At 60.9% G+C, this 26,319-nt stretch overlaps 2 protein-coding genes and 1 non-coding gene across 4 annotated transcripts; all 3 read left to right on the forward strand.

Moving 5' to 3' along the window:
- Positions 1–303: 303 nt before the first annotated feature.
- On the forward strand, positions 304–467 carry LOC128899924 (U1 spliceosomal RNA). The gene has a single exon (XR_008463179.1). It is a non-coding gene; the product is annotated as a U1 spliceosomal RNA (small nuclear RNA).
- Positions 468–796: 329 nt separating this feature from the next.
- Positions 797–16,125, forward strand: CAD (carbamoyl-phosphate synthetase 2, aspartate transcarbamylase, and dihydroorotase). Of its 2 annotated transcripts, XM_054179829.1 has the most exons (45): positions 797–962; positions 1,205–1,344; positions 2,376–2,505; positions 2,692–2,834; positions 3,084–3,225; positions 3,791–3,962; positions 4,046–4,231; positions 4,314–4,426; positions 4,550–4,695; positions 4,776–4,907; positions 5,106–5,339; positions 5,425–5,646; positions 5,971–6,159; positions 6,362–6,486; positions 6,586–6,719; positions 6,797–6,909; positions 6,996–7,246; positions 7,767–8,013; positions 8,120–8,218; positions 8,314–8,538; positions 8,635–8,817; positions 8,925–9,143; positions 9,240–9,407; positions 9,478–9,660; positions 9,741–9,845; positions 9,925–10,173; positions 10,358–10,439; positions 10,620–10,786; positions 10,887–11,051; positions 11,129–11,260; positions 11,341–11,542; positions 11,619–11,809; positions 11,878–12,018; positions 12,101–12,196; positions 12,271–12,412; positions 12,534–12,581; positions 13,065–13,109; positions 13,193–13,347; positions 13,431–13,505; positions 13,615–13,827; positions 14,023–14,148; positions 14,727–14,882; positions 14,957–15,058; positions 15,187–15,281; positions 16,014–16,125. In XM_054179829.1, the coding sequence occupies exons 1-45, from the start codon at positions 878–880 to the stop codon at positions 16,114–16,116; spliced, it is 6,771 nt and encodes a 2,256-aa protein (XP_054035804.1). In that variant the 5' UTR covers positions 797–877; the 3' UTR covers positions 16,117–16,125. The 2 variants fall into 2 exon arrangements, with proteins under 2 accessions (XP_054035804.1, XP_054035806.1); XM_054179831.1 differs by lacking the exon at positions 12,534–12,581.
- A 21-nt stretch (positions 16,126–16,146) lies between these two features.
- Positions 16,147–24,363, forward strand: MPV17 (mitochondrial inner membrane protein MPV17). Its single transcript, XM_054179828.1, has 7 exons — positions 16,147–16,274; positions 21,007–21,122; positions 21,254–21,346; positions 21,582–21,677; positions 23,615–23,647; positions 23,808–23,860; positions 23,946–24,363. The coding sequence occupies exons 1-7, from the start codon at positions 16,202–16,204 to the stop codon at positions 24,013–24,015; spliced, it is 534 nt and encodes a 177-aa protein (XP_054035803.1). The 5' UTR covers positions 16,147–16,201; the 3' UTR covers positions 24,016–24,363.
- The last annotated feature ends 1,956 nt before the right edge of the window (positions 24,364–26,319 follow it).

Below are 26,319 nucleotides of genomic sequence, written 5' to 3' on the forward strand. Positions count from 1 at the left end.
ACGACGGGAAAAGAGAGGGGACCTGGCGAAAGGGGCAGGGCCGCCACGAAGTAAGAGGGCCGGGCCCCGAAGCTCGGGGCGGGGGCATGCAGATCAGACACCGCACGGGGTGTCGGGAGCTCACCGTTCCGCCCTATCGCCGGGCACGAACAGGGGCGGTAGTGTTGGGACGAGGGTGTCGGTGGGACAGGCGTGTCGGGGTGAGGCATGACGGAGTGTGCGGAGTGTGCGTGCGGTGTGGGGTGTCCGTGTGTTGAGTGTGCGTGCGGCGGCGGGCGGCGCGGTGGTGCGGGGAATGAAAGCATACTTACCTGGCAGGGGAGACACCATGATCAGGCAGGTGGTTTTCCCAGGGCGAGGCTCATCCTTTGCACTCCGGGTGTGCTGACCCCTGCGATTTCCCCAAATGCGGGAAACTCGACTGCATAATTTGTGGTAGTGGGGGACTGCGTTCGCGCTCTCCCCTGTTTCTGGTGTTATAAAAACAGCTCAGTGGTCTCACTCTGATTTCCCTGCTTTCAAAGTAACCCGTGACTGGCATCTTGTGTCTTTTTCATTGGCGGTTCCGTTAATTGGCGCCTTCGTGTTCCTGCCGCACCCCCGTGGCCACACTCGGAGTTGTTGCGCTCCTATCTCAGCCCCTAGGAGTTTATCCTGCCCGCACTCGCCACCCGGGCACTTGATAGCCGCGAGCGGTGGAATCGCGCTGCCCCGCAGGTTACCACCGGTGAACCAGGTGCTGCAGCTGCCCCGCCCTGGAGGCTGGCCGGGCCCGGCCCCGCCCCGGATCCTCCCGTTGTCGCTGCTGCCGCGCTGCACGCGCCTCCTCACTCGGTCGCTGCTGTCGTGGAGCCGCCGGAACGCACGTGGAGCCGCCATGGGTCGCCTAGTGCTGCAGGATGGGACGGTGCTGCACGGACGCCCCTTCGGGGCTACCGGGGCTGCCGTCTCCGGAGAAGTCGGTGAGGGCGGCCGGGCGGGGCTAGACTGCGGCTGGGACGGCGGCGGATGTCGGAGAGCGGCCCGAGGGCGGCGAGCGGTACCGGGAGGGAAGGGCATACGGCGACAGGAGCGGGGACTGTCCTGGGTGATGGGGAAGAATCGCCCGTGCCCGGGGCTCGCTGTTTCTGCCGGCGGGATGGGCGGGACGGGCGGGAAGGAATGCGCCATCCCGCCATCCCCAGCCCCGCTTCCTCGCCCGCAGTATTCCAGACCGGCATGGTCGGTTACCCGGAGGCCCTCACCGACCCGTCCTACAAGGCGCAGATCCTGGTGCTCACTTACCCGCTGGTCGGTAACTACGGGGTGCCCCGGGACGAGACCGACCCCTTCGGCCTCAGCAGGGTGAGCGGGCGAGGACCAAGGCAGAGGGCATGGGGCAGCGTGACCCTGCAGCGGTGTGTGGAGCATCGCGTCCCGGCAGCGGTGCCGCCGCAGCTCCTGGCGCTGGCAGCCGTGGTGGCCAGAGCGTGGCTGGGTAGGCCGGTGCAGGGTGCCAGGGCGGGGGAACAGCGGGCACCGGGGCGGCACGTGCGGCGGTGAGAGGAGGTTTGACGCCGATGTCGCGGGGCCCGAAGCGCTCCGGCTCGACGTATTTCCAAGAGAGGACCAGGGCTGGGCGCGGGGGGGAACCCCTGAGTGCTGCTGTTGTGTATGATTCTGCCGGGTCCCACGCCCCAAGAGTGGGTCAAGGCAGAGCTGCCCCTGCTGCTTTCTCAGACCCCATCCCCCTCCCAGCTCCTGGTCTCTGCTGCCCATCCCGGGACAGAGTCCAGGCTCCGCTGTGGTTTCGGGCCTCCCCCGTGCTGACCCTGGGGACTGTCCTGCCCATCCCAAATCCCTGGCCCCGCTCTCACCATTTGCAGCCCACTCCGGGTTTCTGCTGCGTTCCCTCAATCCTGCTCTTGGGGACCAGGGCCCTAATCCCGTGGGACAGGACCCACTGGTGTGTGTGGGGCTCCCGATGTGGCTGTGCCAGAGGGATCAATGCTTTCCTGTGTGCTGGTTTGAGCTGAGGAGTCCCATGGTGCGGGGGTCTGGGGTGCAGCAGTGGTGGGGGCCTGGACACTCTGTCCTGGGGCTCCCAGAGCTGCGGGGGCAATCAGCTAGACCAAGCCCCAACCTTGCAGAGCTGGGTGTGGCATGTAGTGGGGTGCACTGACAGCGCAATGTGCCATATCAGAAGGATAGGGGGAGGGTGTGGGTGGCTGGGTTTGTGCCGTGGACCATTGTCCCATGGGGCACCTTCAGCCCTGTTCTACAGCCATCCTGCTGTGTCCTGTGAGAACAGCCAGACCAGTCACCTGAGAAGCACACAGGGCTCCTCCTAAGCTGGTGGCTTTCCACCTGGCCATGTTGACCTTCCATCCCTGCAGTGGTTTGAGTCCAGCAAGATCCACGTGGCTGCACTGGTGGTGGGCGAGTGCTCGGAGACCCCCAGCCACTGGAGTGCGTCACGCTCTCTTCACCAGTGGCTGAAGGAGCAGAATATCCTCGGGCTGCAAGGTGGGACTGAGGGGACTGTGGGGTTGGGTGTGGGAGGGACCTGGGGGCCAAAGACCAGGGGTACCAAGTTCTGGACCAGGCCTCTCTATATGTTGGGATTTTCCCCCTGTTGGTGGTTGGCAATGAAGGGAGGTGATGCTTGAGGTGGGTCAGGGCCATGGAGTTGCATTTCACAACCTGCTGCAGGGGTTGACACCCGGGCCCTGACAAAGAAGATTCGTGAGAAGGGGACGCTGCTGGGGAAGCTGGTGCCTGATGGGATCCCCGAGGAGAGCCTCTGCTTTGAGGACCCCAACAAACGGCACCTGGTGCAGGAGGTGTCCCTGAAGGTGGGGCTAGACGGGCTGGCACCTGACTTGGGAGATTGGGGGGTGGCAGAGAGTGCTGGCAGTGGAATGGAGGTGTGATGGGACTAGAGGAGTAGACATTGGGCTGGGGAGTGACAGAGGGCCTGGTGCTGAGCTGGGGGGCATTGGGGTGGCAGGGGGCTGGCAACAGTCTGGTGCTGGGCTGAGGCTTGACAGAGGTAGCTAGTCCCAGTTTGGGAGCTAGGGTGCCTCATACTCACCCCTCCACAGACACCCCGTGTGTTCAACCCTGGAGGGTCACTGCGCATTACGGCCATTGACTGTGGCCTCAAGCACAACCAGGTGCGGTGCCTGTGTGAGCGAGGGGCAGCCGTCACTGTGGTGCCCTGGGACCACCCACTGGACACCACAGGTGAGGTGGCAACAGCTGCGGACATCATAGAGCCTTGCCCTGGTGTGAGGGAGGCAGGGTCCATCTCCTTGGCCAGTAGTAGGGGCAGCAAGGAACTGTGTCCTGCTCCATGTGGAAGGGTTGGGGAGCCTAAAAGTTTTCTCCCAGGGGTCTCTGGAACTTAGACCCCTTACTGTGACACTACAGGGATGGGGGACATGGACTTGAGATGCCTTGCTCTGCTTGGGATGGGGAACTCTGGATTGTAATGTGACCCTTCACATGGGGGACTGTTGGGGGCTATGAGACTCAGGGGAGCCTTGCTGCTAATGGGATGAGTGTTGTGGCATTTGTGGGGTTGGTGTGACCCTGCTGGAGTGTCGGGGGTACTGTGGGCTCAGGCTGCTGGTAGCTTGGGGGGCCATTCTGCAGCTTGGTAGGACTGGGGCTGACCTGCTGTGAGTCTGCAAGGCTTTTGGGGAGCTGGAGGATCCTGCTGTCATGCAATAGGGGTTTGGGTGGTGGGCAGGGACCTCACTGTGGCCTTGGGGATCACTTTTCTGATCTCACTGCTGTCTTGGCACAGATTTCGATGGGCTTTTCATCAGCAATGGCCCTGGGGACCCACAGCTCTGCCAGGCGACAGTGTCCAGTTTGCGCCGGGTGCTGGACATGCCCCAGCCCAAGCCAGTCTTTGGGATCTGCCTGGGCCATCAGCTGCTGTCTCTGGCCATTGGTGCCCACACCTACAAGATGAAGTGAGCAGGGTTCTGGGGTAGAAACAACCACATTGGGGTCCCAGCTGCCTGGGGGCTGACTGCCATCCATCCTGCCACCCCAGGTACGGGAACCGCGGGCACAACCAGCCATGCCTGCACGAGGACACGCGGCGCTGCTTCATCACAGCTCAGAACCATGGCTTCGCAGTGGAGGCAGGCAGCCTGCCGCCTGGCTGGGTTCCGCTCTTCACCAACGCCAATGACGGCTCCAATGAGGGCCTTGTCCACCAGCACAAGCCCTTCTTCAGGTGGGCGCAGGGACAGGGCTGGAGGGGCCAGGCAGGGGGTGCAGGTCTGTGCACAGCCCTGCCTGATGCCCTTCCTCTGCAGTGTTCAGTTTCACCCGGAGCATCGTGCCGGCCCCACGGACCTGGAGGGGCTCTTTGACGTCTTTGTGGAGACTGTGCGGGACTTGCAGAGGGGGGAAGGCAGCACCCGGACAGGTGGGTGCAGGAAGGGGCTGCGTCCTTGGTGTTGGGGCAGGATCATGGCACAGGGCCTGTGAGGCTGGGGCTCTGCAAAGGGCTGCATGTGGCCCTGGTTCCAGAATGTCCTATCTCCCTTAGTGCGGGAGCGCCTGCAGGATTGGCTGACCTACACCAAGGTGCCGGCAGGGGATCAGGATTTGGTCCGGCCCCGCAAGGTGCTGATCCTGGGCTCTGGTGGCCTTTCCATTGGGCAGGCAGGCGAGTTTGACTACTCAGGGTCACAGGTGAGCACACATCCAGGGGGCACAGGGAGGCAGTGAAGGTCACCAGGGCCACCAACCATGACCCCTCTGCTCCTTATAAGGCCATCAAAGCACTGAAGGAGGAGAACATCCAGACAGTGCTGATCAACCCAAACATTGCCACGGTGCAGACCTCCAAGGGGCTGGCAGACAAGGTCTACTTCCTACCCATCACTCCTGAGTATGTGACTCAGGTGAGCACCTTAGGACACTGGGGCAGAGGGAACAGTTTTGGGGGCTGGGGACTAAGGGTATCTGGGGGGGCTGTGGGATGGCAGAGAAGCTAATACATAGAAGGAGGAGGTGGAGGGATGCGTGTGGGGCTGCATAGGCACAGCACACATCTTGTGGAGCTGCCATAGGTCCCTGCCCCACTGCCCTGTACACCCCAGGTGATCCGGAATGAGCGTCCCGATGGGGTGCTGCTGACCTTTGGGGGACAGACGGCCCTCAACTGTGGTGTGGAGCTGACCAAAGCAGGTGTGCTGGAGCGGTACCACGTGCAGGTGCTGGGCACCCCAGTCACCTCCATCGAGATGACAGAGGATCGCAAGGTCTTCGTGGAGAAGATGGAGGAGATTGGGGAGCATGTGGCACCCAGCGAGGCTGCTGCTTCCCTGGAGCAGGTCTGGGCACGGTCAGGGGGACAGGTGGGGTCCAGGGTACTCTCCTTCCCATGTCCATCATGACTCATCTTGCTGCTCTCTGCAGGCACAGGCAGCAGCTGACCGCTTGGGGTACCCAGTGCTTGTGCGCTCTGCCTATGCCCTTGGCGGCCTGGGCTCTGGCTTTGCCAACACCCGGGAGGAACTGGTGGCACTGGTGAGCCAGGCCTTCACCCATACCTCCCAGGTCCTGGTGGACAAGTCCCTGAAAGGCTGGAAGGAGATTGAATATGAGGTGGTACGGGATGCCTACAACAACTGTGTCACGGTATGGATTGGGGTGACACCTCCAGGGCTCTTCTGGATGTTGGAGGTGTGGGGTGGGGGGCTCTGGCAGGACCTCATTCTCAGGAAAGGCTTCCCAGCCTCTTCTGCACCACTTGGAGCTGCATAGCTTGAGGCAGACCACCACACCCTCTGTGTTCTGTGGGAACTGCAGCAAATGGGGTGTCCTTGGGGGCTTATGTCTTGGTTCTGCAGGGTGCTTCTGTCACCCACTAGGTAGGGGAGAGGGGGCAGTGGGAGCTGAGAGGAACCTGTGATGGGTGGTGGGGACCACTCCAGTCTGCAGTAACCTGCTGTCCACTGCCAGGTGTGCAACATGGAGAACCTGGACCCACTGGGGATCCACACGGGTGAGTCCATCGTGGTGGCTCCCAGCCAGACCCTCAATGACACTGAGTACTTCATGCTGCGGCGCACAGCCGTGAAGGTGGTGCAGCACCTCGGCATCGTGGGCGAGTGCAACATCCAGTTCGCCCTGAACCCTGAGTCTGAGCAGGTAAATGGGACCTCCCCTCTCAAAAGCCCTGGCTGCTCCCTGAGGGCCCTGGGCTGCTCCTTCTCTGGCTGTCCTCACTTTCATCCCTGTCACTTTTTGTGCCCTCCGTGTGCAAGTGACGTTTTGGTGCCAGCCCAGCACCAGGGAGATGCTGGGCTTGGGGGGCACATCCTGCTGACCCCTCTAACCCTTTTGCCTGCAGTACTATATCATCGAGGTGAATGCCCGGCTTTCCCGCAGCTCAGCCCTAGCCAGCAAGGCCACTGGCTACCCTCTGGCTTATGTGGCTGCTAAGTTGGCCCTGGGCATCCCCCTGCCCATCCTCAGGTAATGGCACTGCTGTGGCACAGGACAGGGCTCTGCCCTTACAGCCCCACACCCCTGCTTTGGCACAGCCCTGTTCACTGATCCCCATCCTCTCCCTAGAAACTCTGTCACCAACTCCACCACAGCAAACTTTGAGCCTAGCCTGGACTACTGTGTGGTGAAGATCCCACGCTGGGATCTCAGCAAGTTCCTGCGTGTCAGCACCAAGATTGGCAGCTCTATGAAGAGTGTGGGTGAGTGCAGGGCAGGCAGGAGGGGGAGCAAGGGGGTCGTGGGTGTGGGGTCCAGCTGCTCATGGCCTCGTCCACAGGGGAGGTCATGGCTATCGGGAGGAACTTCGAGGAAGCTTTTCAGAAGGCATTGAGGATGGTGGATGAGAACTGCGTGGGCTTCGATCACACTGTGAAGCGAGCCTCGGACGTGGTGAGTGGCAGGAAAGTATGGGGAGGTGTGGGTAGTAGGTAGCTGTCTGGCTTCGGCCCAGCCACACTCACCTCCCGGCCTGGCAGGAACTAGAGACACCAACAGACAAGCGAATCTTTGTGCTGGCGGCCGCGCTGCGGGCCGGCTACTCCATCGAGCGGCTCTATGAGCTGACCAAGATCGACCGCTGGTTCCTGCACAAGATGAAGAACATCACAGACCACGCAGAGCTGCTGGAGTCATACCGCGAGGAGCAGAGCACCATGCCGCCCGCCGTGCTCATGAGGGCCAAGCAGCTTGGGTTCTCTGACAAACAGGTGGCCCTGGCCGTGCTCAGGTGAGGCAGGCAGGCAATGGCCCCGCTCTGTGCCTGAAACAGAAACTCCTAACAGCTTGTACTATATACTCTGAACTTAAACTCTCTCAGCTAAAGTGGGATTTCTTTGTGGAACACACTGAATTTCACCATTCTCTTGCATTTCCCAGTAAGTGTGACCAGGACCTTCAGCAGAAACCCCACCTCGGATAGGTTTGGCCTCTCCTGAAGGAGTAAATCCCCAAACAGTTTCTCCTGACAGATTCTTTTCTCGAATAACAGGAACTCTAGCACCTTCTACTTTTCATAACAAATCTGATTGTGCAGGTCCGTCTCGATTTACGGAACCTGTGCTGTTTACCAACCAGGTTGCTTGTACTAGATGTTTCTCTCAATTTTTCAAAGTTCCACCCCCCCCATGGCTCTCAGAGTGGTTTTCAGCAAACCGTTGTAGCATTCAATCTTTCCCGCAGCTGGTGCATAGCAGGGCATGTGGTATATGTCCCATGCTTTGTCCCGGCGCTCACCCAGTCCCTTGCAGCACCGAGCTGGCCGTGCGGAAGATGCGGCATGACCTGCAGATCCTGCCGGTGGTGAAGCAGATTGACACGGTGGCAGCGGAGTGGCCAGCCCAAACCAACTACCTGTACCTGACCTACAACGGCACTGAGCACGACCTGACCTTCCGCGAGCCCCACGTCATGGTCATCGGCTCTGGTGTCTACCGCATTGGCAGCAGCGTCGAGTTTGACTGGTGTGCTGTGGGCTGCATCCAGGAGCTCCGCAAGGTCAGCTGGGCCCCATGGGGTCGCTGCATCAGGTGTCCCTGGCCAGAGGATGAGCTAGGGGGGAGCAAGGGGCCCACAGCCTCACCCTGTCCTGCTCCCTTGGCAGATGGGCTTCAAGACCATCATGGTGAACTACAACCCTGAGACAGTAAGCACTGATTATGACATGTGTGACCGCCTCTACTTTGATGAGATCTCCTTTGAGGTAAGTAAGCCTGGAGGCCCTTCCTGCTGTGGGGCAGGATGGGGGTTGCCCTGGGCTCCATCCTATCTATTGCTTTGCCCCATGTGGTGTCACAGGTGGTGATGGACATCTATGAGCTGGAGAATCCTGAGGGGGTGATCCTGTCCATGGGCGGGCAGCTGCCCAACAACATCGCCATGGCCCTGCACCGGCAGCAGTGCCGCATCCTGGGCACCTCCCCAGAGGCAATCGACTCAGCGGAGAACCGCTTCAAGTTCTCCCGCCTGCTCGACTCCATCGGCATCAGCCAGCCCCTCTGGAAGGAGCTCTCCGACATGGAGGTGGGGGGCATGGGAGGGGGATGATGAGGGCAATGGGGCTGCCCTGAAGGGGACTGGTCCTTGACACGTTCCCTGAGGGTGCCATCTCGCTCACAGTCAGCCAAGCACTTCTGCTGCAAGGTGGGATACCCCTGTGTCGTGCGTCCCTCCTATGTTCTCAGTGGTGCTGCCATGAATGTGGCTTACTCAGACAGTGACCTAGAGAAGTTCCTGAGCAACGCCGTGGCTGTGTCCAAGGAGCAGCCTGTTGTCATCTCCAAGTTCATCCAGGAAGCCAAGGTCCATCTAGAGGCTACTCCAGCCCCTGAGCACCCCTGGTCCCCATGAGAGCCTGACTGTCCTCCTCTGGTGCCAGTGCTGTGCCATAACCATGTTCCAACTCACAGGAGATTGACGTGGATGCAGTGGCGTGTGACGGCGTGGTGGTAGCCATTGCCATCTCGGAGCATGTGGAGAATGCTGGGGTGCACTCAGGTGATGCCACACTGGTTACACCCCCCCAGGACATCACACCTAAGACACTGGAGCGTATCAAGGCTATTGTCCACGCCATTGGGCAGGAGCTGCAGGTCACCGGACCCTTCAACCTGCAGCTCATTGCCAAGGTGCCTCAATTGGGGATCATTGCCATCTGGCGTGGTGTGGTGTGGGAGGGTGCTTTGCAACCTTGCACGAGCCTTGTGCTGTCTGCTTTCCCACAGGACGACCAGCTGAAGGTGATTGAGTGCAACGTCCGAGTCTCCCGCTCCTTTCCCTTTGTCTCCAAGACCCTGGGGGTGGACCTGGTGGCACTGGCCAGCCAAGTGATCATGGGTGAGGATGTGGAGCCTGTGGGGCTGATGACTGGCACAGGCATTGTTGGTGTCAAGGTGAGCAAGGGATGGCGGGGCTGGGCTGGGGCTTATATTTGGGCAGCCGCTGAGCCCCTTCTGCCCCTAGGTGCCCCAGTTCTCCTTCTCACGCCTGGCGGGTGCTGATGTGGTGCTGGGCGTGGAGATGACCAGCACAGGTGAGGTGGCCTGCTTTGGGGAGAACCGCTGTGAGGCTTACCTGAAGGCCATGCTCAGCACCGGTTTCAAGATCCCCAAGAAGAACATCCTGCTGACCATTGGCAGCTACAAGGTGTGTGGGGCCGGGACAAGGGATGGAATGGGAGCCAGTGTCCCCCCTCCACTCTCTGACCAGCCGTGGGGTCATTGCAGAACAAGAGCGAGCTGCTTCCAACGGTGCGGACCCTGGAGAGCCTCGGCTACAAGCTGTATGCCAGCCTTGGCACTGCTGACTTCTACACTGAGCATGGCATCAAGGTTGGGGCTGGGGTGCAGTGGGACTAGAGATGATCTTTGGGGTGGTATGAGGGGTCCTGATGGATGTCATTGCTGGCAGGTGATGGCTGTGGACTGGCACTTTGATGAGGCAGATGGTAGCGAGGCCGGTGCCCGGGAGACCCAGCGCAGCATCCTGGACTACCTGGCTGAGAACCATTTTGAGATGGTCATCAACCTCTCAATGCGCAACTCCGGGGGCCGCCGGCTCTCCTCTTTTGTCACCAAGGGCTACCGCACTCGGCGCCTGGCTGTCGACTACTCCGTGCCCCTCATCATTGACATCAAGTGCACCAAGCTCTTTGTGGAGGTGGGCTGGGGTGTGGTGGGGCCAAGGGATGTCTGGGGTAGGTGAGTCATCTTGTGACTACTGTAGGGTGGGTGCTGTGTGTGGGCATTGCTGCCATAGGGTCATTTTTGGGGTGCAGCTCAGACCAATGTCCTTATCCTGGCCCTGTTCCTGAGCCCTGACCCCGCAGCTGCTGTCTCTGCAGGCTCTGGGCCAGATCGGGGCAGCCCCTCCGCTGAAGATGCACGTGGACTGCATGACCTCCCAGAAGCTTATCCGTCTACCAGGTCAGTGGGACTGGGCCATGGCAGGGGGGTGGGGGCTCTGCAGGTGCAGCATGGAGCCAGGGCAGTGCTGAGAGCCACGCTGGGTGCTCTGAGAAGAGGAGACATCTCCCTGCACTGCCAGGGTACCCACATCACCCTGTGGCTGGGAACTACCTGTGCCAACACTTCCCCGCTCCCCAGGGCTGATTGACGTCCATGTCCACCTCCGTGAGCCAGGCGGCACACACAAGGAGGACTTTGCATCAGGCACAGCAGCTGCCCTGGCTGGTGGTGTCACCATGGTGTGTGCCATGCCCAATACCAGTCCTGCCATCACTGATGCCGCCTCCTTCACCCTGGTGCAGAAGGTGAGGGGCTGCTGCCTTGCCCAGTGTCCATGTCCTGTAGATGGGCAGTGGTGTAAACTCTTGTGCTCTGGCCTGACACCCACCATCTCTTACTCCACAGCTGGCCGAGGCCGGTGCCCGCTGTGACTTTGCCCTCTTTCTGGGGGCTTCCTCAGAGAATGCCAGCTTGCTGGGCCCCTTGGCTGGGGCAGCTGCTGGGCTCAAGCTCTACCTGAATGACACCTTCTCCAACCTGCGGATGGATGACGTGTCACTGTGGATGGAGGTGAGCCACCGTGGGCACAGGGCTGGGTCCACCTCCTGGCACTTGTGCTACCTAGCCCTGTGTTATCTATCCTGCAGCACTTTGAGCGGTGGCCACGGCATCTGCCCGTGGTGGCACACGCAGAACGGCAGACGGTGGCTGCTGTCCTGATGGTGGCCCAGCTGTACCAGCGCCCCGTGCACATCTGCCACGTGGCCCGCAGGGAGGAGGTGAGTGGTGGGAGGACTGTGGAACTTAGCGACAGGGGCCAGGGCTGTCTGGGGCTCCCACCTCACCATGGCTCTCTCAGATCCTCCTCATCAAGGCAGCCAAGCAGAAGGGGGTGCCGGTGACCTGCGAAGTGGCCCCACACCACCTCTTCCTGTGCCGGGATGACTTGGGGCGCCTTGGGGAGGGCCGAGCGGCTGTGCGGCCAGCGCTGGGCACGCGCCAGGACTTGGAGGCTCTCTGGGAGAACATGGACACTATTGACTGCTTTGCCACAGATCACGGTGAGCTCAGGGGAATGGTGGGAGCGTGGGGTGGGGACAGCAGTGGATCCCCCCAGTGACCAGCCCCATCTTTCAGCCCCCCACACACTGGAGGAGAAGGAAGGGCAGGAGCCACCTCCTGGCTTCCCCGGCCTGGAGACGATTCTGCCACTGCTACTGACTGCTGTCTCTGACGGACGCCTTACTGTGGAGGACATCATCCAGCGCCTCTATGAGAACCCCCGCAAGATCTTTGGGTTACCAGCACAGGAGGACACCTATGTGGAGGTGGGTCCCTGCCCACCCATTCCAGATCTGTCCCTGGCAATGCAGCCCCTGACTCACTGTCCTGGTAGGTGGACCTGGAGCATGAGTGGATCATCCCCAGTGCCATGGCCTTCTCGAAGGCTCGTTGGACACCCTTTGAGGGCATGAAAGTGAAGGGGACAGTGCGGAGGGTGGTCCTACGTGGGGAGGTTGCCTACATCGACGGGCAGGTAAGGTCATGGGTCTCCTTACCCTGGTATCTAAGGGTTCTCCCATCCCATCACCAACAATATTGCTAACCCATGGCTGCAGGTCCTGGTGCCTCCTGGATATGGGCAGGATGTGAAGAAGTGGCCCTCAGGAGCTGTGATGGCACCACATGCAGCCCCCACCAAGGAGAGCACAAAGGTACCAGGGGTGTGTGTGGGGCTGGTGGAGGGGGTCTCTTTCCTGCTCTGGCTCAGCTCAGTCTCTCCTTGCAGACGCCTGAGCGGCCGCGGCATGTGGTAGCTGCTGAGATGCTACGTGGCCGAGCTTCCAGCCCCCGCCGAGCCGGCCCTGCGGGTGAGGGACGCTTCCACCTCCCGCCCCGCATTCACCGGGCCTCTGACCCGGGGCTGCCAGGTAGGGGGGAGTAGGGTGGCATGGGGCAGTGTAGCATGGTGGGTGGCGGGGCAGTGAGCGTGTGCCGCCCAGGGCCACGGCTGGGTGGCCCTGCTGACACCGGCCCTTGTGTCCCGTTCAGCGTTCCGGAGGCTGGGAGCCGTGCACCGCCCGGGCGCCCGAGGCACCGGTAATGTTGTAGGGGGGACTCACCCAGACAATGACACGCGGCCGTACTAATGGCACTAACCGCAGCCATGAGTGCATCCTCCCCCAGGTGCCGTGCTGGCCACGGACTGCCCCAATGCCATCCCAGCACAGGCCTCTTCCTGCACCTTGGGATGAGGCTGGGCACCGCGGCACAGGACATGGCTGCACCTGCCTGTTCCTTGCCCGGACGGCACCTCAGGGACCCCTCGCCTGCCAGAGTGATTTGGGTTGCGTCCGATTGGGTTTTGTGGGGTACGTGGGGAGAGGGGCAGAGCACTACACTGGGGCTTCACCAGTCTCTGGGTGGCCATAGGCCTGAGATCAGGGCCTGCCATGCTTTTGCCTAGTGCTGATGAGTGCCGGGAGGGTTGTGCTGTGCTGCCAGCACCCCGGGAGGGCAAAGCCCAGGGTGCCACAGCTCCTTCCATCCTCTAATGCTGCCACTTTCTATCTCCCACTCCAGCTGAGGATGCCCGTGAGAAGGCCAGCAGGAAGGCAGTGGAAGCAGGTGAGTGCTGTGGGAATCTGAGTGCTAGCAGCAGGCTGAGCTCCAGGACCATGTCAGCTGACCAGCTGCTCTCCATGCCACAGATCCAGCTGTGATCCAAGACAGCTACTTCTACCCACCGGGCCCCTTCCCACGCCAGGCATCCCCCCAGGGTGCACCCCACTTCCAGACCTCCCCACTGCTGCACCCCCTTGTTGGGCAACATGTCCTTTCTGTCCAGCAGTTCTCCAAGGAACAGGTGCCTGGGCTGGTGGTGGGCACCGGGATGGGCATAGGAAGTGTGATCTCTTGTGCCTACTGCTGAGCCACTTCTCCCCACAGATGTCACATCTGTTCAATGTGGCACACACCCTGCGCATGCTGGTGCAGAAGGAGCGGAGCCTGGACATACTCAAGGTGAGATGGGCAAAGAGCAGCTGCTGAGGACCCCGAGCAAGGCTATGGGAGCCAAGTGCCAAGCACAAGTTCCCCTGGGCTCCCTGAGGTAATGGCATGCCACCCACAGGGCAAGGTGATGGCATCCATGTTCTACGAGGCAAGCACACGGACCAGCAGCTCCTTCGCAGCAGCAATGAGCCGGTTGGGTGGCTCTGTCCTGTCTTTCTCAGAGGCTACCTCCTCGGTGCAGAAGGGCGAGTCGCTGGCTGACTCGGTGCAGACAATGTGCTGCTACGCTGACGTGCTGGTACTGCGGCACCCCCAGCCTGGTGCCGTCGAGGTGAGAGTAGGGTGATCATATCATGCCCCAGTGGCACTGTGGGTCTTGCCTTGACAGTGAGAGTGGTGGCCTGTGCTATGGGGCAGGGCTTGGTTCTCCAGCAGGGCAGGTTGCAGGAGCAGGAGCCAGGCCATGGCCCCCTGGATCTGGCAGGGGCTGCATCCTGCTCATGCTGAGCCCTGTCTGTGCTTCCAGCTGGCTGCCAAGCACTGCCGCAAGCCAGTGATCAACGCCGGGGATGGGGTCGGGGAGCACCCGACACAGGCGCTGCTGGACATCTTCACTATCCGTGAGGAGCTGGGCACCGTCAACGGCATGACAGTAAGGGGATAGGGGCTTGGGGAGATAGGGGCAACACCATCGTGGGGCTGAAGGGCCCCATCTGGAGCAAAGGGGCTGTTGGGTACTATGGGTTGGACTGCTTTGAGTGTTGGGAGGGTCTGCAGAGGGTTTTGGCCATGCTGGATCAATGAACTGAGACTAATGGGACAAGCTGGCAAAGGGTTTTAAGCACAAGTCTTGTGATGAGCAGCTGAAGGAAGTGGAGTTTTTTAGCCTGGAGTAAAAGAGGCTCAGGGAGACCTCACTCTCTACAGCTTCCCAAAAGGAGGCTGGAGCAAGTTGTGGGTTAGATTCTTCTCCTAAGGAACAAGTGATAAGACAAGAGGAACCAGCCTTGCGTGCCAGGGAAGGTTTAAGTTGAACATGAGGAACAATTTCTTCTAAAGAGGTTGTCAAGCTCTAGACCAGGCTGCCCAGGGCAGAGACGGAGTCCCCATTCCTGAAAGGATTTAAAAGCTGTGTCGATGTGATGCTAAGTGATGTGGGTTTGTGGTGACCTAGCAGTGCTGAGTTAATGGTTAAATTGCATGAGGTGATTCCACGGCCACTCTCCCCAGATTACCATGGTGGGCGACCTGAAACATGGGCGTACAGTGCACTCCTTGGCCCGTCTGCTCACCCAGTACCGTGTCAACCTACGCTACGTCACCCCTCCTGGTCTCCAGATGCCCCCTGACATCACCAGTTTTGTGGCTTCCAAGGGCATCAAACAGGTGAGTCAGTGGGATGAGGGGTCGAGGGCCCTGTGTCCCCTCCATCCCCAGTCCCGCTGACAGTGCTGTCACAGGAGGAGTTTGGGAGCATTGAGGAGGCGCTGCCAGACACAGACGTGCTCTACATGACTCGCATCCAGAAGGAACGGTTCCGCCTGACTGAGGAGTATGAGGCTGTGAGTGAGGGGCTGCTTGAGGGGACCCCTGGGTGTCACCTTGGCGGGGGGGGGGGGCGGGCAGCAGTGGGGTAGGGGCTCCCCATGCTGGAGCTCAGGGCTGTGTTGATGTGTGTTCTTTCCCGAAGTGCTTTGGGCAGTTTATCCTCACTCCCCACATCATGACCCGGGCCAAGGAGAAGATGGTGGTGATGCACCCCTTGCCTCGTGTCAATGAGATCAGGTGGGGATGGGAGAACCTGGGCGCATGGGGCTGTGGCATGCTGGGTTTGGGGGTGTTTCAGGGTGACTGGGGGAGTGGCGTGCCCGGTGGAGGGGATCTGGGTGTATTTTGGAATAAGTGGGGACTGGTGTGCTGGTGGGATTGGGAGGGGTCTGTGGTGGGCTCTGCAGGGAGGAGAGCAGGTGAGGCGTCTGAGGAGCTAGGGTGTGCTGGCTCAGGGGGACTCTGGGGGTACAGGGGCTGCAGGGTGTGCAGGGGTGATGGAGGCTATGGTGTGCTGCAGGGGTGGATGATCCAGCAGTGATGAGGCTGTGGTGTCCTGAGTAGGGGACTCAGACACAAGGGGAATCTCAGGGTGGTGGGGTCTGGGGGAGTACTCCGGGCGTTTGGGGATGCTGGGACGTACTGGGTGGAGAGAGGAGCTGTGGGGGTCTCTTGAGGTGGAGAGGTCTCAGAACGATGGGGTCTGGTATGCTGGGAGGGGACCTCTGGAGGGGTTCAGGGGCGCCGGGGGCTGTGGTGCTGCTGAGCGCGGGGAAAAGGTCTCAGTTTGATGGGTGCCGGATGGGGCTGGGGGCCCAGGGCGCTGGCGCTGCTGCGCTCGCGGGGCCGAGGCGGGGCTGCTGCGCTCGCGGGGCCGAGGCGGGGCGCCGCTCCGCACGCAGGCTCCCGGCTGGGCGCGGGGGGAGGGAGGGAGAGGGTCCTGGTGACATGGATACGTCACTTCCGCAGCGTGGAGGTGGACTCGGACCCGCGCGCCGCGTACTTCCGGCAGGCGGAGAACGGGATGTACATGCGGATGGCGCTGCTGGCCACCGTGCTGGGCCGCTACTGACAATAAACGCCGTGCGGCGCCGCCTTGTGCCCGCGCGCGTCATCGCTCCGCGCCGCTGTCTCTGTGTCATCGCTGCGCGCGGGCCATGGCGGCGCTCTGGAGGCACTGCGGGCGGCTGCTGGCGCGGCGGCCGGGGGCTGCGCAGGCGCTCACCGCCGGTAAGGGCCGGGAACGACCGGTCTGAGCGGGACCCCGCCCCTGCCCTTGTCCTGCAACGCTGACCCTGCTCAGCCAGGGCCTGAACACTCACCGCCCTCTCCCCGGTCCCTGCCCACGTGGGGCCTGGACCCCTTCCATCTGCCAGCGCGGCCTGTTTCCCCGTCACCCCCGACGCAGGGCTCGGCCCCCTCGGGGGTGCACAGCCCCCGTCCCGGCATACCGCAAGCCACCTATCCCCATATAATGCGCAGCCTTATTCTACCCTTCTGCACATAGCTCCCCATTCCCTCCTCAGACGCAGACCCCGCTCCCCCCATCCACTCCACCTGCCCCAGCACACTGCTGCTCCACTTTTCTGTACCACAGAATGCACAGCCCTCCTCCCTGCCCCACAGCACACAGCCCCCATCTCATTCTCTGATGCAGCCCCACCCCCTGCACAGGCCCCCTTCTGTCGGGTATAACTCACAGTCCTCCCCACTATTGCCCTATCCCTACCACTGCCTCCTTTCCCCAGCCCCTCACCCCTGTAACTTGGGCCCCCTTGCCTTGCTGTCATGGACATAATCACGCCTGGTGGGATGCAGGGCAGGACCCCCACAGGGGAGGTGGGAAGGAGGGCCCTGGTGCCTTAGAGAGGAGGAGGTGCTGCCCTCCACCTAGACTCTGCAAGAAATTCACAAGTGACTGGCCCAGGGCACTGGAAAAGCACAACCGTGGGGGCTGGGGGTGCACCACTGTGCCAAGGAGCTGGTGTGATGGCTGGAGGAGCCTCAGTTCAGTGTGTAGTCATTGGCCCTCCTTCCTGCTGCCCATGGGGATGGTGGCATGTTGCCCAGGCTACTGGGGCTCTGCCAGGCCACTGCACAGTTCCTGCTGTTATTTTTATCTGATTTGATGGAGTCTGTTGTATGGCCCCTGCTGCACCAAGTGCTGCTGGGCTGTGCATCCCCCCCTTGGTTCCTGGAGGGAGGCCAGGGTGGAGCTGGGAGAGCTGCCCAGGGCCAGCCTTTGCTCTCCCATACCACTCCAGCCTGCTGCTGTATCAGGCTTGGTGCAGCCCGGGCTGGCTGGGACTTCAGCTCTGCCTGTTGCTTATATCATTTTGCCTGGAAGAGACCTTTTGAGTCCAACCATTAATCTAGCGCTGCCAGGTCACTGCTAAACCATGTCATTCAGCACCATACCTACACAGCTTTTCATCCCTCCAGGGATAGGAACTCCACTATTGCCCTGGGTGGCCTGGTTCAGACCTTGACAATTCCTTCGGGGAAGAAAATGTTCCTCATGTCCAACCTAAACCTCCCTGCCACAATTCAAGGCCATTTCCTCTTGCCCCATTGTTTCTCACTTGGAAGAAAATGCCAACCCTCACCTCGCTGCAACCTCCTTTCAGGGAGGTGGAGACAGTGAGAAGGTCTCTCCTGAGCCTGCTTTTTTCCAGGCTAAGCAACCCTATGTTGTTCTTGCTGGAACTGGCCCTGCTGTGCCAAGACACAGCCCCCCCGAGTTGTTTGGTGCCTTGGTAGCCCTGGCGAGGAGTGAGCTGTGCCTATGGAGGTGCACAGCTGCTCTCTGTAGGTGGTTGGCCCAGTGATGGATGTGGTTCCTATAGCAAAGAACCTTTGGACCTGAATCACCAAATCATATCATGGTTTGGGTTGGAAGGGACCTTGAAGATCACCTACTTCCACCCCTGCTGCAATGAGAGTTTTCAACTAGGGCAGGTTTCTTGGAGTCTCATCCAACCTGACCTGGAATGTTTCCAGGGATGGGACGTCAACTGCCTCTCAGGGCTACCTCAGTGTCATCTTGGATGTCTCCTTGCCCAGGATGGGGCCCAGTCTGTGCAAGGCTGTGCCAGTGTGATGGGGCAATGTTGCTTGAGGCCGAGCTCTCTCCTGCTTTACTTGTGGCTTCAGCTGTGCTGGACTCGGCCACTTGCTGCCAGCCATGCCATGAGCTTTACAGAGGAGGCAGGCTGCCCTGGGTCCTGTGCCCCTGCACTGGACAGCCTCCAGCCCCTCCTTAGGTTGCTGCTGGTGCTGCTGTTCCCCTGGTGCCACTGTTCCCCCTAGGCAGAGCAGAGCTGCCAGCAGGCCCCAGCACAAAAGAGTGTTGCTGGCTGTGCCTGATGGGTACAGCTGTGCTTGCCTGCCCAATCCTTGTCCCAGCCTGCAGACAGAGCTGCAGGGTCAGGTAGAGCTTTGCCTCCTCTATCCCAGGCCCTTGGCCAGGATGCCAGCAGGACCTGGGCACAGTGGGCAGCAGCACGTGCCCACATCAGTAACCTTGCTTTTCCCACCTGGGGCAAGCAGCACTGTGCTCCCACAGAGAGCTGCCAGCTGCCAAGGCCGTGGGGGACACAGACAGTGTGGCCTACTTAAGCTTGGGTCCATTTCAAACTCCCCCAGCCAGGGTCAGTCAGGCAGCCTTAGCTCTAGGGCTCAGCCTGCTTGGTGCCTCCTGCCCCACTCTCATGGCTCTGTTCTGCACCAGGGGACAAGAAAATGCCTCCTCGTGGCACATCTCCCTCTCTCGCCAGCTGTCACACCAGCGCAGTGCTGCAATGTGCCTTGGCTCTGCCCAGCCTGGGGCATGATAACAGTGCCTGGCAGAGCTGTGGGGTCAGCCAATGGCTGGACCCCATGTTCATGCTGTGGGGCACAGCACCCCAGGCTCCAGCCCTATGCCAGAGCTGTTTCAAGGCCATGCTGGCATCACCCTAGCAGATGCAGTGGGGGTAGTCAGTGGCTGGTTCCAGCTTGAGCAAGTGAAGTCTTTGCAAGGTGATTGATCTTGTCCCCCTAGATCCAGACAGGGGCTGGGGGACAGATCTGTGCCCCCCTGCAGCCCTGGGGCTGCTTTGTCACTGCCAGGCACCGAGCCCAGAGCCTTTGGCATTGAATGAGCAAGGGCATCACTGTTCCAGTGAGCAGTGTGTGGAGCAAGGCGCCCAGGCCCAGCAGCACCGCTGCCCACAGCAGCCAGTCCTGCCTCTGCCACAACAGCCAGGGGTCTGGCACCACCCTGGGACCCACCCAGTGGCCTGTGGGCTGGCAGGGGCTGTTCTGCCATTATGGAGTGGGGACTGTTAGGAACAGAGATATAGCTTCAGCCCATGGTGCTCTGAGGTGGGAGTTGGAGCTGATGACACAGAATCACAGACTGGTTGTAGTTGGAAGGAATTTCTTGAGGTCATCCAGTCCAGCAGCCCTGCAGACAGCAGGTACCTCTCCTACTGGAACAGGCTGCACAGAGCTGTGTCAAACCTGGCTGGGAATGTTTGCAGGAATAGGGCATCTGCCTCATTTGGGCCACTGTCTCCCCACCCTCAGCATGAACAATTTCTTCCTTCTCTCTAGACTGAATCTCCCCTCCTTTAGTTTAAAATTATCACAACAGGCCCTGCTAAAAGGTCTGTCCCCAGGTTTCTGATAGATGCCACAAGAAGGTCTCCCCACAGCTGAACAACCCCAGCCCTCTCAGTCTGCCTTCACAGCAGAGAAGTTCCGGCCCTCAGGCCCAACAGGTCCATGTCTCATGTGCTGAGGACCCTAGAGCTTGGAGATATGGTAGCAGGAGATGCTGCCAGGAGTACAGCAGCCCTGTGGAGCTGCAGAGACTGGGACAGCCACCCACGTCCTGCTGGGGCACATCCAGCCCACTTGGCCTTGGCTGAGATCTCGTCTCCTGCCTGACTACCACAGCCATCTTGGGCCAGGTCCAGCCCCTGCCCACAGGCTGCTGGGGCCACGCTGTGGCCCTGGTCCATGTGGCTGTGGTGAGAGGTCGGGGAGCCAAGCCTGCACCACATGCATGCAGGCTGGGGACACGCCTGGGCCTCTGCTACACTTCATCCGTGAGGAATTGCTCATGGAGGCCCTCCAGACAGGGCTGACCCTGAGCAGGGTGCCCAGAGGAGGGGGGATGCTAGGGACACTATTCCCCAGGCCAAAGGATTACTGCGTTCAGGGTTCCCAAGAGCAGACCGGCAGCAGGGCTGGAGACCTGCCTGGGACCCATCTTGGGAGGAGCAGTGGGGGGACAAGCAGGGAGCCAGGGGAAGCAGCACTGGGCCAGCCAAGTTGCGTCGAAGAGGTCAGGGGTGCAGGATGCAGTAGGGGCTGCCAGCGGCCCAGCTGAGCATCACCCCGTGGGGGACAGCACAGCAGAAGGTCCCCCACACTGACATGGAAACAAGGTGAGGACTGGTGCCAGCAGCCAGAGCCTTGCCTGCCTGTCCTGGCTGCTGGTGGCAGCAGTGGCACTGCCAGGTAGAAGCAGCACAGACCCAGAGCAGCGTTCCAAGGAATGGGATCATAGTTGGCTGCGTCTGTGGGCTGTTCAGGGGGAGGTTTTGGAGAACAGAAGCCCTGGGCTTGGGAGAGGCATGATGGGGAGCAAGGGTGGGCTCTTCCCCAAAAGCCCTGGGTGCAGCAGATGCTGGGTGATGGATCAGCCCCATGTCAGGGGTGCAGGGAGTTGGCACAGCTGGACACTGTTTCTGCTAAAGATGCTGCATCATCCTGAGGGCACCCCGAGGTGCTTGGGAGGGCCTGAGCCCCGAGGTGAGTGCTTGGTGCAAGGCAGTGGGCAGCTGCACTCTGGGGTGGATCCAGAGCAGGATCAGACCTTCACGAGGGCAGTGGGGCTGCAGGGGGCCTGGCTATGGGCAGGACATGTGGGCATCTCACCATGCCCCACCTGAGCAGGCATTCCTGGTCACAGGAGCCCTCATGGGAGTTGGTGACGTGATAGCACAGCAGCTGGTGGAGCGGCGGGGGCTGCGCGGGCACCACGGCACCCGCACTGTGAAGATGATGGCCATTGGCTTCTGCTTTGTGGTGAGTGCCAGCACACAGTGGGCACCTGGTAGCATCCTGGGCAGTACTGGCAGAACAGAGACCCACTCCAGCCTTGGCACCTTGTGGCCCAGGAGGGCAGAGTGCTACCACTCACCTCCTGGCCTCCTCAGGGCCCCGTTGTGGGCAGCTGGTACAAGATTCTGGATCAACTCATCCCAGGGACCTCAAAAGTGGTGGCGGTGAAGAAGATGGTGCTGGATCAGGTAGGTGCCATATTGGTGAGGGTGCCCACATCAGGTGGTACAGCAGGGTGGGGTGGTGGATGCAGTGATGTGCATGTAGGCAAGTTTCTGTCTTGCTCTGAGAGCCCTGGCGTGATGTGGTGGAGGGCAGAGGCCTGCTGGGACCCTTCCAGAGGCCATACAGTGGTGCCAGCCATGTGGCTCTGTGCTGGGCACCACAGGCTCCCTGGCGTCAGTCCCTTGCTCTGTCTTGCAGGGGGCCTTTGCACCGTGTTTCCTTGGTTGCTTCCTCGCCATCACAGGTGCCATGAATGGTCTGTCCATGGAAGAGAACTGGTCCAAGATCCAGCAGGTATGTGCTGCATCCCCGGGGTGGCACCAGGAGCCTCCTGGTGCACTAGCTGCTCCCACCTGTGGTTGTGCCCATGCCAGTGCCCAGGCACAGGCTGCATGCTCCTAGCTCTGCCACAGCCTGGCCTGTGGCTCTGTTGTGCCTCAGAACCACAGACATAAAGCCAGCCCCGTGGGCATCCCATGACCAGGGTTGGGAAGTGTCAACTCCACTTTGTGAGGTGTGGCCCAGCTCCACTTGGCCGGGGCCCAAGGGTCCTGCTGGGCTTGGTGTGGGTGCCAGGGCTGGGAACATCAGGTGCCAGGTGCTGGCAGTCTTTTGGATGCTGATATCAGGGCTATTCCCTGTGGCTCAGCTCTGGGCCCCTGCCTGGGCCAGGGTGATGGGTACCTGGTGCCATCCAGTCCCCGGTGTGCCACCCAGCCCCTCCCCTGGCTGCATCTCCAGAGCCATTACTGAGATGGCTCCCCATTAGCAGCAGTTGCTGGAAACCAGCGTTAAAGCTGAGTCAGCATGTCCAGAGCATGAGTCACCAGCGAGTGGGTGACCACTGGCTATGGATGAGGTGCACCGGGGTGGTCATACAGATACCCAGAGTGCACAGCACCAACAGCTACCAGGGTTGTGAGAAGTCCCAAGCCCAGCCAAGGCTGGGAGCTGGAGACTGCTCCAGCCAGACCCTCTGCCCCCCAGGCCAGAGCACTGCTGGGGTCCCATCACTCGGAGCTCACTCCTTAGTGTGGCGCCACCCACAAAGCCCCAGCCAGCAGCCTTCTGGGCTGCAGGTATGTGCCAGCAGAGACAATTCTTGTTCCTGGTCCTGCCCAGGAGCAAATGTTGGGGAGACTAAGTCAACTCTTCATTGTGAGAGGAGAGCCAGGGTCTGAGGTCTTTTGAAACACCCAGACGGACACATAGGCTAGTCTTCAGTGTGGGCAGCCCCTCAAGCATTCCCATCTGCCCCAGCTGCATTTCAACCAGGTTGTGCCTTCTCTCTTGCCTTGCCTCTCCCAAGGAAGCCTGCCTGGGCCTGAGCACGGCAGTGGGTGATTCCTGCGAGCTGTGGGGCTCTGAGCGGTGCTTGGCCCTGGCAGGGAGCTGGAGGCCGGGCAGCGGTGGCTGGCAGCCACCTTCACCCCTGGCTCGGGCCACATCCGTCTCTCCCCACGCAGAGGAAGCGTCAGCAGAGCATCCATCACCCCTGCGCCCGCTCACCCCGTCCTGGGCTGCCAGCCAGCGCTGGGACGAGGCCGGACTCCCAGCTGAGTCACAGCCAGGCTGGACGAGAGACTTGTCCTGCTGCCCTGGGGTAGGGCTGCGGCATGGCCATGGGCATGGCACGAGGACAAGACAGTGCCTCAGGCTCCCAAGGTGGCTCTCGGCTTGGTGCCCCACTCTATCCCTGTCCCACAGAGTCTGGGGGGAGGTTGGGTGACACAAGCCCTGATGGGGGCTCACATCCTGTGCCAGGGAGAGGAGTTGACTGCCCCTGCCTTGTCCAATTTGCCCAGCTCACCACCTGCCCTCTTGGCAGACTCACCTTATCCTGCCCCACGCCTGCCCCTGGGCTTGCCAGTGTGGTAGCGTGTTTGTGGCACAGTGGGCCACATCCGTGGCAGGAAGGACTCTGGGTGGGGGCAGAGCAGTTGTGCCACCCTGTGCTCACCCCACATGCACAGGGCTCTGGGAAGGGGACAGGCAGGGGCTGCAGGGTTCCTGTGACCAGGAGTAGAGGGGAAGTTGGCAGGGGACAGTGACCCTCTGGTCCCAGTCCCTACCTGCCTCTCAGCCTGCCTCAACCTCTGGTCCTGGGCATCTCTTCAGAGATACTCCTGCACCGTTCCTACCAGCATTGGGGCACCCCTGGGGCTGGGTCCCCCACAGTGGCTGGGGGCACAGGGTGGCTCTCGGTGCTCACAGGCTCCCTTTTCTTCCAGGACTATGTGGATGCCCTCCTGACCAACTATTCTGTAAGTTCTGGCAGTGGCTGCGGTTGACTTCATGCCCCTCTGTGCCAGACTGGCTGTGCCTCTGTCCCTGTTCCCTTGCCTTGGGGGATGCCATGTTCTGAGGGTCTGGGCAGAGGTGGGCACTGGCAGAACCCTTTCATTTCTGTCATCTTCTCCCTAGATCTGGCCACCAGTGCAAATCGCAAACTTCTACTTCGTGCCCCTGAAGCACAGGTAGTAATGCTGCTGCAGCCCTGGCTCCTCAGCTCCTGGAGCCTGTGGCTGTGGAGCCTGTTCTTTCTGACCCTTCTGTCCCCAGGCTGGCCGTTGTCCAGTGCGTTGCAATCATCTGGAACTGCTACCTCTCCTGGAAGACAAATCGGCTGTGAGGTGGAAGTTGTGTCCCCTCCCTGCCTGACCCTGTCCCACTGCCAGTGCCCCTGGACCAGGCACCTGTGGCTGTCTACAGGGCTGGGATATGCAGGGTGCTCTCTTCAGGAGACCACATCACCCTTACTGCTCCAGGGACACATGGAAGAGAAGACAGCACCAAGTCCAGCCTGGGATGGGCCAATGCCAGGGACTGATGGGGGTCCAGTAGCTGATGCAGGTGGTTGGGGCAGTTCTGCCCCTTAATATGCTGCTCCGTCCATGCTCAATCCAGTCCCCAGCTCTCTCCCTGATGGACTTGGCTTCAGGTCTGCTGTGGGCAGTCAAAACACCCAATAAATGGTGTTTTTCACTCAACTCTCATGACACAAGCTTGTAGCCCTCCATCCCACGCTGCAGGCTGTGCGGAAGCAGTTTCAGCTCAGTTGTCCCTGTGCTTGGGAGCTGCTGACATTCCTGTCCCCTTGGTGAAGTGGGAACTCAGCATTGCTCTCCCAGATGGCAGACCAATGGCTCTGCTCTTTGCCTCACCCCTGGGGAGCAGAGTGTGGAGCCATGGGGCTGGCATCAGGCACAGGGCTGGGCACTGCAGTGCTGAGTGGTGCAAGTTGCTGGACATAGGCACCCCGGCTGTCTAGTAAGGGTAAGGGGCTCTGGAAGAGGGTGGATTGTTGGCCTAGTGGGTCTCCAAGTCCCACTGTGGCTGTTCTGTGGATGTGGTGGTGCCTCCACTGTTGCTGAGCAGTGGGACAGGGCAATCTACACTCAGGGGACAGAGATGTTGGGAGTAGGACCTTGCTGAGGCTCACATCACACTTGATGTCAAGCTGTGCATCAAAGTGGAAGGTGCAGGAAGGATCTGGGTGAAGCAGGAGTGGGGGCTGTGACAGGGCCAATGCCTATTCCCTGTCCAAGAGGAGCCTGTCAGTCCCACCTGCAAGGAGCACCCCAGTGCTACCACCTGCCTCCATAGCTGCCTCATGGAGATGTGCTCAGCCACATCCCACACAGGTAGTGACCAGACACGGCTCATGCCATGCCCAGCGTGGCACATCCTGACCAGGGTCTCCAGCACATGGCTGGTGGGGTCATGGAGGTTGATCTCAGCCAGGAGTCCAAGCCCTGTGCCCCTCAGTCATGCTGCTGCAGCCCCAAGCAGCTGGACTCCACTGACCAGCCACCATCGTGCCACTGGCTGAGTGGGCTGTACTGTCCTTCCTTCCTCTTCACCATTCTTCCCCTCCCCGCAAGCCCACATGGACCCTGCCTCATGCTGCCCTGGTACACCCCCTCAATGCTGGGCACACCAGGCATGACTGCAGTTCCAGGCATATGGGTGCCACCCAAAGCGTGGAGGAGCCAAAATCCTTGCAGGACCCCTGTATGCTCTGTGGTGATGGCATAGCTCCGCTGGGTGCCCAGCCCTCAGCACCCAAGGGATGTGGTGGGGCTGTAGCTACAGCTGCCCAACAGCACAGCTGAGAAGCCTTCAGCTGCAGGACCAGGGCCGTGCTGTGGGGCTGTGGACAGCATCAGGGTTTCAAGGTGCAGGGCCGAGTCTGCCCTTGGCCACCACAGGGAGCTGCAGGGCTTGGCTCAGTCTCTTCTCAGTGCATAGCATGGATGACACTGGTCAGAGGCTGCAGAAGGCTGCAACCCCGATGCACTGAGCCCTATGTGGGAGGCAGGAGGCCCTAGCATGTTGGCAGTGAGTGAGTGGCAAGAAGGGCTGATCCAGGTGCTTGTCCCCAGCAGCAGCCAGCTCCATGGCATGGAGACTGCCAGGGCTCAGGGGACTGAGCCCAGCTCCTGCTGAGGGTTCTGCCCTAGAGCCATGGGGAGGTGGTGCTGGCTGCCAAACTTCATGCCAGATCCGTGTCACAGGTGCACGACACCGTGTGCTGTCTGGCTTCGGGCAGGGCTGTGCCCCCTCACCCCTGCACAGCCCAGGGTGGGATGCACTGGGCAAGGGGCCAGGCTAAGAACTGCTGTCCCCAGGCTCTGCCTGGCACCAGCACAGGGAAAGGGCATTCTCCAGGCACACCCTGGCACCTGCACCAGCATCGACCCTGTGTGTCAGCTCAGGTGCCCTTCACCTGCAGGCAGAGGTACAGGGCTGCCAGGGAGATCTTCAAGAATTGTGAGTCTGCAGGCAGGGAAAGGGTCTGCAGGCAGGGCAGTGGTGCACCATCAGCTCTATCTCACCCTTTGGCAGCGGTGCCGATGCCCGGCTGGAACATCCCGCATGCAGCACAGCGCTGTCGGCTCCGGAGCCTCCACGCTATGAGTCACGGAACTTGGCT

Source organism: Dryobates pubescens, chromosome 3 (assembly GCF_014839835.1).
Source record: "Dryobates pubescens isolate bDryPub1 chromosome 3, bDryPub1.pri, whole genome shotgun sequence".
In the NCBI taxonomy this organism is placed as follows: Eukaryota; Metazoa; Chordata; class Aves; order Piciformes; family Picidae; genus Dryobates; species Dryobates pubescens.